The sequence below is a fragment of the Curcuma longa genome, chromosome 17, assembly GCF_044706935.1.
Source record: "Curcuma longa cultivar G26 ecotype Majalengka, Jawa Barat chromosome 17, ITB_CL_G26_1.1, whole genome shotgun sequence".
Lineage (NCBI taxonomy): Eukaryota > Viridiplantae > Streptophyta > Magnoliopsida > Zingiberales > Zingiberaceae > Curcuma > Curcuma longa.
This window is the reverse complement of record NC_133877.1, coordinates 1501258-1510206: the sequence shown is the minus strand read 5'-3', so window position 1 is coordinate 1510206 and position 8949 is coordinate 1501258. Positions and strand designations below refer to the sequence as shown.

Here is an 8949-nt window from a genome sequence, read left to right as displayed (position 1 = left end):
AGTTACCAGAAATATGATACGAGATGGAATCTCATACCTCAACTGTTCTAAGATTTATCTTTGTAAGCTCTTTTCGACTTTCAAAGTTAGGAAGAGCCGAAGAGGTATATAAATCCTCTTTTCCAGCCGCCTCCTGCAATAAATCAATGTGAGAAATGCTAGTGAACTATGCCAAAATGAAGTTACATGGCCTAATCATGGGTGCTAATCATGAATCTCACCTTAGTGCCTCATCTATGTCCCAAGGGAAATTGGTAGCTGCCAAGACCATCACAATTTTCCTTTGACCATCACAAAATTGGCAAGGATATTTAAAGGCGATGAAATAGAAATAAATACACAAAGAATTGCTAAAACATAGTAAGTATTATTTTATTTTGCAAGTACGTTCAATTTATTATAAAAATATCTAATTTTATCGTTGATAATGCAGCGGTTATACGTCTCCCGAATATGCTATGAATGGATTTCTCAATAAAATTAGATGTGTTTAATTTCAGTGTATTAATACTTGAAATCATCAGTGACAAAAAGAACAGAGAAGTTTATCGATCATGCTATCCGCATTTTCTAGGGTATGTAAGTTTGAAAATCTCAATACCGGCCGTTTACATTTGAGATTTGCACTTATTTATACCTATACTAATTACATAGATATGGAGCTTGTGGAAATAGGGCAAAAGCTTACAAATTGTTGACAAATCAATTAGTCATTCTTTTACTTTTTCAATTGCTAAGGTCATGCAAGCATGACCAGAAGATATGTCTTCTGAAGCTGAGCAATATCCTCTTTTGTCGTGATTAATTGTAATTTTTCGATTTATTTTTTCACAAATGATCGTGGAACTGACCAGGACCGTTGGATGATTCCACCTTTTGTAGTAGACAATGTCTTTGATAGTTGTAATGTTGGGTAGCAACAGTGATATGCCTGAACCTAGATAACTTGGATTTGTTGCTGCTATAGACTCATTTGATCCTTCAATCGAAAAGCAATATTTGCTTTCCATCAATGATGTATCCAACACAACATTAGAAGGTCGGTGAGGCATGGAAAATGGAATGTTTATGTGGTTAATTTCAAATAGACGTTTGTGTTAGAGTTGTTAATTTGTCTAGTGTAATATATATTCATATCTAAACATTCAAGAGAGTTGGTTGCCCATGATAATTTTATATATTTAAATTTAAAGTTTAAATAAAAATACCATATATTAATTTTGGGCAAAACTACTGTTATATGTATGAGTTATATATTTAGATTCAAAATCTGTGCAAAAATTAATTATATAATAATCTTAAATACTCGACTATTTTCCTTCTCTCATGTTCTTTCTTGTGAGTTTGATATCACATGAAGATTCTCATCTTTAACATTATTAGCCCTTAGTTAAAGTGATGTCAGATAGCATAATAATTATTATGAAGAAGGAAGATTAGTTAATTATCTCATTGCATTATACAGCATATCTATTTTAATGCATTAGTCAATGAAACATTTGCCTAAATGATGTAAAAGAAAATTTAATATGTAATTAATTTAAATATTATTATTGATAGTTTCTCATCGAATAAACTAGTGAAACTTTTTTCTTTAAAAATGTTTTTCTAATTTATATCTAAATTTTATCACGTGACCCTACTCATAATTGTCTAATGACCTCGCTTCAAACATGACGGCTTGACTAGATCCATTTTAGATGTTGACTTTATGACTAAGTGTGGCGTTGAGGTGCAAAGACTTGACCGGAGAAACACGTCTGTTGGTCAACGCAATTCACTTCTTCTGCAAACTTTTTCTTTCCCCTTCGATCAAAGTTAGCTTCTTGCATCACACACCGGTAGTGTAGGAGTTGGAGTTGATCATGCGGAGAAGGGTCAGCAGCTGCAAACTTTCTACTTTCCTTCTCCATCTCCTCCTCGCTGGTCTTAGCTCCCTCACCATTGAAGCCGTCAACTTCTTGAGTCCAGAACAACCCCTTTTCGACAATGGAACAACTTTGATCTCCTCCGGCGGCCGCTTCGAACTCGGCTTTTTCAGCCCTGCCGGCTCCGGCCGCCGCTACTTCGGAATATGGTACCGCAACATCTCACAAACAGTTGTGTGGGTCGCCAACCGTTTGCGCCCGATCGATGGTCGATCAGGACGCCTTTCGCTCTCCGGGGAAGGTACGCTATCCATCGCCAGTGATAACTCAACCATCATCTTGTACTCGTCAACCGTCAACACGCTCACGAACCCCGAGGCGACGCTCTTCGACGACGGGAACTTCGCCGTCAGGGAGGCGGGCAACGACGACCCCAACCGCTTTGCATGGCAAAGCTTCGACTATCCGACCGACACGCTCCTCCCCGGTATGAAGTTGGGCTGGGACCTCACCGCCGGACTCAACCGCCAACTAACATCATGGGCGAGCGCCGTCGACCCGTCGCCAGGTAGCTACACCTTGGGCATCGACCTGCAAAGTGACCCCCAACTGTTCCTACGGTCTGTAACGCAGCAGGTTTGGCGAGGGGGGCCATGGAATGGCCTCCATTTTAGTGGTGCGCCAACTATGGATGATCCAAATCTTTCCAACGCAACGTTTGTGATGGACTCTGACCAAGTCATCTACTCATTCAACCTGCTCGACCCCTCGACCACCATCTCAGTGTTGGCGGTGAGCAACTCGGCCGGTGTCTTGCAACGTCGTGTCTGGGTCGGTGGCTCAAGGATGTGGGATGTTACCTGGTACGCGCCAAAGGATCCGTGCGACGTGGTGTCTGCCTGCGGTGTCAATGCTGTCTGCGATCCCAATGCTCAACAGATGTGTAAATGTCTAGCAGGCTTTCTTGTACATAACTCAGAGGGTTGGAACCCAGGGGATAGTCCGTATGGTTGTTCGAGAAGGTCTCCATTGGATTGTAGGAATGGGACAGATGGGTTTTTTCGAATCGCCCGTACGAAGTTACCGGACACATCAAGATCAGTGGTGGAAAGCAGATTGAGCCAAGACGAGTGCCGCGCATTATGCTTGAGCAATTGCTCTTGCACAGCCTTTGCAAGCTCCGACCTCGCTGAAAGCCAGAGCAGATGCATAATGTGGATAGGTGACATCACTGATATCAAATTGTACAACAACAATACTGGAGGAGGGCAAGATTTGGATGTCAGGTTGGGGGCGTTTGAACTTATAGGTATGTCGATCGTTTTTGCAAGCTAAAATTCTCAAAAGGATGCTCTTAAATTGTTTTTCGTTAACTGTATCGTCCCAACAGATGGGAGTTCAAATCAATCATCTGGACGGAGTTACTTAGCTGTGATGATTGCAGTCCCTGCTCTCGCCATTTTTCTCCTACTTTGCATTGCATACTATTTTTGCAGACGCAGAAGCAGGAAGAGAAGTATTATTCATAATCTACCTTCTCATTTCTTCTTTAATGCTCATTTCTTCTTTAATGCCGTGACAACCTTGTCATTTCCTTGCAGAGAACTGCGATGTTAAAGAAATAGAAGAAGAGGATCTGGACTTGCCTTTGTTTGACTTAGATACAGTTTTAGCTGCAACAAGCAATTTTGCAGCAGAGAATAAACTGGGTCAAGGTGGATTTGGTCCGGTTTACAAGGTATAACCAAGTCTCTATAAGAATGTAAACATAGAACACTGATAAAACAATGTGAAATTAATATGCATGGTGATATATTAATTCAGGGGAAGTTGGGTGATGGACAAGAGATAGCTGTAAAAAGACTATCCAATACATCCACACAAGGCATCACCGAGTTCAAAAATGAAGTAGTGATAATTGCTAAGCTACAACATCAAAATCTTGTTCGCCTTCTTGGTTGTTGCATTCAAGGAGGGGAGAGGATGTTAATCTACGAATATATGCTCAATGGAAGTTTAGATGCATTCTTGTTCGGTTAGTTGTTCTTTTCTAATCACACAATATATATAATTGTTTTAATTTATCATTATCGATAACAATGTGTTTATATTTAGATGAAGCAAAGCGAACGTTGTTGGATTGGAAAATGCGGTATAATATCATAATCGGAATTGCTCGAGGCCTTCTTTATCTCCATCATGACTCAAGACTCAAAATCATTCATAGAGATTTGAAGACTAGTAATATCCTTCTTGACGAAGATAACATTCCTAAAATATCAGATTTTGGCTTGGCAAGGATATTTAAAGGTGATGAAATGGAAATAAATACAAGAAGAGTAGTTGGAACATAGTAAGTATATTTTATTATGTAAGTGATTTAAATTCATTATTAAAAAATCTAATTTTGTCATGAATAATGCAGCGGATATATGTCTCCTGAATATGCAATGAATGGATTTTTCTCAATAAAATCGGATGTATTTAGTTTCGGTGTGTTAATACTTGAGATTGTCAGTGGCAAAAAGAACAGAATAGCTTATCAATCAGATTATCTAAATCTTCTAGGACATGTAAGTTTGAAAATAATACCACTTACATTTAAATTTTATGATTATTAGTAACTACAACAATTGCAATTACAGATATGGAGCTTGTGGGAAGAAGGTAAAAGCTTGGAAATTGTTGATAAATCAATTGGCTCTTTCTCAGTAGCTGAGGTCATGAGATGTATAAAGATAGGTCTTTTATGTGTTCAAGAGCGACCACAAGATAGACCGACGATGTCCATTGGTACTTACAATGTTGAGTAGTGATGGTGCGATACCAGAACCGAAACAACCTGGTTTCGTTGCTGCTTTAGACTCATCTAATTCTTCAATCGGAAAGAATCTGCCATCCATCAACAATGTATCCAACACAACATTAGAAGGTAGGTGAGATATGAAAAGTGGAATGTTGTGGTAAAATTCAAACAGATATTTTTCTTAGAATTGTTTGTGGAATGTGATTTACTTATCTAACTATTCAGGAGAGTTGGTTGGGCATGAAGAACATCTATGGAAATAAAATTATTCTTAATTTTTATTGTAACATTCTCTGTTTTTCTTTCTTCTCTATGCCTCCATTCCACAGCAGTATGATAATGATGTTATTACACATAATCCATCTGGAATTGATATCAGCCAAACAAGTCAGATGCTCACTTAACAAATTTCAGAGACTAGTACACTCAAAGGTGTTTTGGAAGGCATCATTCTAGTGTTGGAAAATACAACAAAAAAGGCGTAGAAATACAAATCACAGCTCACAAACAGACGTCTCATATAGAAACATGGCTCCTTGAGAAAGAAAGCTTTAACACAGCATCCGTGCCACAGATTAATCAGCTAATAATTTATGCATGTCAGCACGGAACTATAGAGCAGATCATAAGCAACCTTTGCCGGTAGCAATAGATTACTGCTGATGAGCCTGAAGGATAACAACAAGCAGTTCTGATGTCTTTCAGTATCGGCGCAAGACGCACCTATGCGGATCCAAACTCTGAAAACCACTTCTCATGGCGTTCTATATCAGCACTGGAAACACTCCTCTGGACTTTGGCTAGTGCTTCTTCAAAGTCGCACATGGCCACGGGGTCCTTTGAGATCTCCTCTTTTGCCATGTTCTTGATCTCATCCCTTGTTTTACCAGCAATTTTGCGCCTCATGCCATTCAATGATGCATCACGGCAAACGTTTGTGAGATCATCTCCACTGTATCCGTCGGTTCGACGGGCTACCTCGTCTATATCTACATCTGCAGCTACCTGTCATAGTAGTTGAACAAAAATAATGTATAAGCAAGCATAGTAATCATTGCTAATAATGATCTAATATGTTCACTATATGAAAATCATGTATCCCGACATCTACATGAAATGCCATAGTTTATAGCATCATCAAGAATGCAAACTCAGCTTTTTAACTTGCAAATATGCTTTGTTCAACACCAGCACGTGTAGCATATTTCTTGAACTGACACATACACCCTGAAAATTTAAATTTCTCGAGATAATCTTGTTACCCTAGATATTGCACACTGACCCGACAACTCTATGCAACACTCTAGATTGCCTCTCATCCTCCCATCTGTCCACCCCCAACTCCTTTGTGTATAAATCATTGTCAACAAGTTCAGATCCTTGCATTCTCTCTACTTGATTCCTCAAAGTAGAAATCATTGCTGACAACCTCTTGGCTCCCAACTCCACGCAATGATCAGTGACAGTCTTCCATAGAGCTCAAATGGAGGTACAAATTTCATAGCCAACCAAAGTAATTGGGATAAACACAGCTTGGTGATGATCATATCTGAATAAATGCAATGAACAGTATGACCAAAAACAATTGTTGTGGCTTGGTAATGATTGTATTTCCATTTGATGCACCCAATACACAGAACACACTAATGTTTTATAAATGAAACTAACAAACCTAATAAGGTCAAACCAATCAGTAATACTTTGACAAGAGAGAACAATTAGTTTTTGCACAAGTATGGAGAATAGAGTGAATTCAGACTGAGAGAAAATAAGTTACCAGAAATATGATACGAGATGGAATCCCATACCTCAACTGTTCTAAGATTTATCTTTATAAGCTCTTTTCGACTTTCAAAGTTAGGAAGAGGTATATAAATCCTCTTTTCCAGCCGCCTCCTGCAATGAATCAATGTGAGAAATGTAACATATAAGAGAAGGTGACTAGGTAATAAGGTTGGCGATACATTAAATGCTAGTGAACTATGCCAAAATGAAGTTACATGGCATAATCATGGGTGCTAATCATGCATCTCACCTTAGTGCCTCATCTATGTCCCAAGGAAAATTGGTAGCTGCCAAGACCATCACAATTTTCCTTTGACCATCACAAAATTGGCAAGGATATTTAAAGGCGATGAAATAGAAATAAATACACAAAGAATTGCTAGAACATAGTAAGTATTATTTTGTTTTGCAAGTAGATTAAACTCATTATAAAAATATCTAATTTTATCGTCAATAATGCAGCAGTTATATGTCTCCCGAATATGCTATGAATGGATTTTTCTCAATAAAATCAGATGTGTTTAGTTTCGGTGTATTAATACTTGAAATCATCTAGTGATAAAAAGAACAGAGAAGTTTATCGATCATGCTATCCACATTTTCTAGGGCATGTAAGTTTGAAAATCTTAATACCGTTTACATTTGAGATTTGCACTTATTTATACCTATACTAATTGCAATTATTGTAAATATGGAGCTTGTGGAAAGAAGGCAAAAGCTTGCAAATTGTTGACGAATCAATTAGTCATTCTTTTACTTTTTCAATAGCTAAAGTCATGCGGTGCACAAAGATAGGTCTTTTATGTGTTCAAGCGCGACCAGAAGATAAACCGACAATGTCTTTGATAGTTATAATGTTGGGTAGCAACAGTGATATACCTGAACCTAGACAACCTGGATTTGTTGCTGCTGTAGACTCATTTGATCCTTCAATCGAAAATCAATATTTGCTTTCCATCAACGATGTATCCAACACAACATTAGAAGGTCGGTGAGGCATGGAAAATGGAATGTTTATGTGGTTAATTTCAAATAGACGTTTGTGTTAGAATTGTTAATTTGTCTAGTGTGATATATATTCATATCTAAACATTCAAGAGAGTTGGTTGCCCATGATAATTTTATATATTTAAATTTAAAGTTTAAATAAAAAATACCATATATTAATTTTGGGCAAAACTACTGTTATATGTATGAGTTATATATTTAGATTCAAAATCTGTGCAAAAATTAATTATATAATAATTTTAAATACTCAGCTATCTTCCTTCTCTCATGTTCTTTCCGTCGCAAGTTTGATATGGCAACTAGATTCTCTCTCTTCAACATTATTAGCTCTTAGTTAAAGTGATGTCGAATAGAAATAATAATTATTTTAAAGATAAAGATTATTTTGAGAATTGTGAAAAATAAAGTATAAAAAATTATGAAATGAAATTAAATAGGAAAAATCGTCTCTAGAATTTTGATTTAAAAAGTTTATTTAATCATCAAAATTGATTAAAAATGATTAAATAGGTATATAAATAGATCGTAAATCAAATTTTAATTTAAAAAATTTAAAAATATTAAAAATAAAAAATTATTATAAATAAAAAAAATAAATTAAAATCACGAACAAAACATTAAACAATATCAGATGAAATCAAAAATGGATCTGATATAGATTTTATTTAATATCAAATAAAAATTTTAAAGAGTTTCTAAATATCAATCAAAAATTAGTAGTCCAATTTCATTTTCCGATATCCAATAAGTAAAATTATGATCCATTAAAAACTGACTCTGCTCTTCGAGGAAGAGAAGGACCCATTTTTCTTCTTCATATACTCCTCTCCGATCTTATCTCCTCCGCCATTCAAGCCGGCAGCATCTTGATATATCCCAGACCAACCTCTCTAGATAATGGAACAACTTTGCGAACTGGGCTTTTTCAGCGCTGCCAGCTCCGGCGGCCGCTACATCGGAATATGGTGTATGGGTCGCAACATCTCATTCTCGAGCCAATCATGATGGTCGAGGACGCCAATCGATCGAGCCGAAGAGGTCGATCATCACCGGTAATAGCTCGACCATCATCTGGTCCTCGTCAAACGTAACCAGACTCGCGAACCCCGAGACGACACTCTTCGACGACTGGAACTTCGCCGTCGGGGAGGCGGGCAACGCTGACCCCAACAGCTTTGCATGGCAGAGCTTCGACTTCGGCGACCAACACGCTGTTCCCCGGAGGCATGAAGTTGGGCTGGGACTTTGACTTTCAAGTCTAAAATATTTATCCTATTTAAAATTTAAACTTTGTTTCTCGTATATGGATTATCTCATTGCATTATATAGCATGTGCCGAGTGCCGATTAGGTGGCAGAGATCATCAAAGGGTGAGTTGGTGTGTCAAGTTAAAAAGTCAGTAAATTTAATTAAATGACTTTGATCTCTCGGTCACTCCATTATCTCTCTCAACCACACGACCATCTCTTACTACTTGTTGAT

At 37.5% G+C, this 8949-nt stretch overlaps 2 protein-coding genes across 3 annotated transcripts; one reads left to right on the top strand and one right to left on the bottom strand.

Annotated features, from left to right (window-relative positions):
* The first annotated feature begins 1865 nt into the window (after positions 1-1865).
* On the top strand, positions 1866-7454 carry LOC141848477 (G-type lectin S-receptor-like serine/threonine-protein kinase At4g27290). 2 transcript variants are annotated; one of them, XM_074736508.1, is made up of 8 exons: positions 1866-3177; positions 3259-3384; positions 3470-3606; positions 3693-3903; positions 3984-4221; positions 4294-4441; positions 4514-4610; positions 7255-7454. In XM_074736508.1, exons 1-8 carry the CDS (start codon positions 1866-1868, stop codon positions 7452-7454), a joined length of 2469 nt encoding a protein of 822 aa, XP_074592609.1. The 2 variants fall into 2 exon arrangements, with proteins under 2 accessions (XP_074592609.1, XP_074592610.1); XM_074736509.1 differs by lacking the exons at positions 4294-4441; positions 7255-7454 and having other exon boundaries at positions 4514-4583.
* LOC141848478 (katanin p60 ATPase-containing subunit A1-like) lies at positions 5075-6774 on the bottom strand. Its single transcript, XM_074736510.1, has 3 exons — positions 6710-6774; positions 6483-6570; positions 5075-5679 (listed from the first exon to the last, which is right to left on the bottom strand). Exons 1-3 carry the CDS (start codon positions 6757-6759, stop codon positions 5398-5400), a joined length of 420 nt encoding a protein of 139 aa, XP_074592611.1. The 5' UTR covers positions 6760-6774; the 3' UTR covers positions 5075-5397.
* Positions 7455-8949: the final 1495 nt, after the last annotated feature.

What these genes read in the sequence shown, in the direction of transcription:
- LOC141848478 (XM_074736510.1), bottom strand. Translation starts at nt 6,759, where the DNA reads ATGGTCTTGGCAGCTACCAATTTTCCTTGGGACATAGATGAGGCACTA. An exon ending in GACATAGATGAGGCACTAAG is followed by an intron (nt 6,571 to 6,709) that starts GTGAGATGCATG and finishes GATTCATTGCAG; the next exon opens with GAGGCGGCTGGAAAAGAGGA. An exon ending in TAAATCTTAGAACAGTTGAG is followed by an intron (nt 5,680 to 6,482) that starts GTATGGGATTCC and finishes CTACTATGACAG; the next exon opens with GTAGCTGCAGATGTAGATAT.
- LOC141848477 (XM_074736508.1), top strand. Translation starts at nt 1,866, where the DNA reads ATGCGGAGAAGGGTCAGCAGCTGCAAACTTTCTACTTTCCTTCTCCAT. An exon ending in GGGGGCGTTTGAACTTATAG is followed by an intron (nt 3,178 to 3,258) that starts GTATGTCGATCG and finishes TCGTCCCAACAG; the next exon opens with ATGGGAGTTCAAATCAATCA. An exon ending in CATGAGATGTATAAAGATAG is followed by an intron (nt 4,611 to 7,254) that starts GTCTTTTATGTG and finishes GCACAAAGATAG; the next exon opens with GTCTTTTATGTGTTCAAGCG.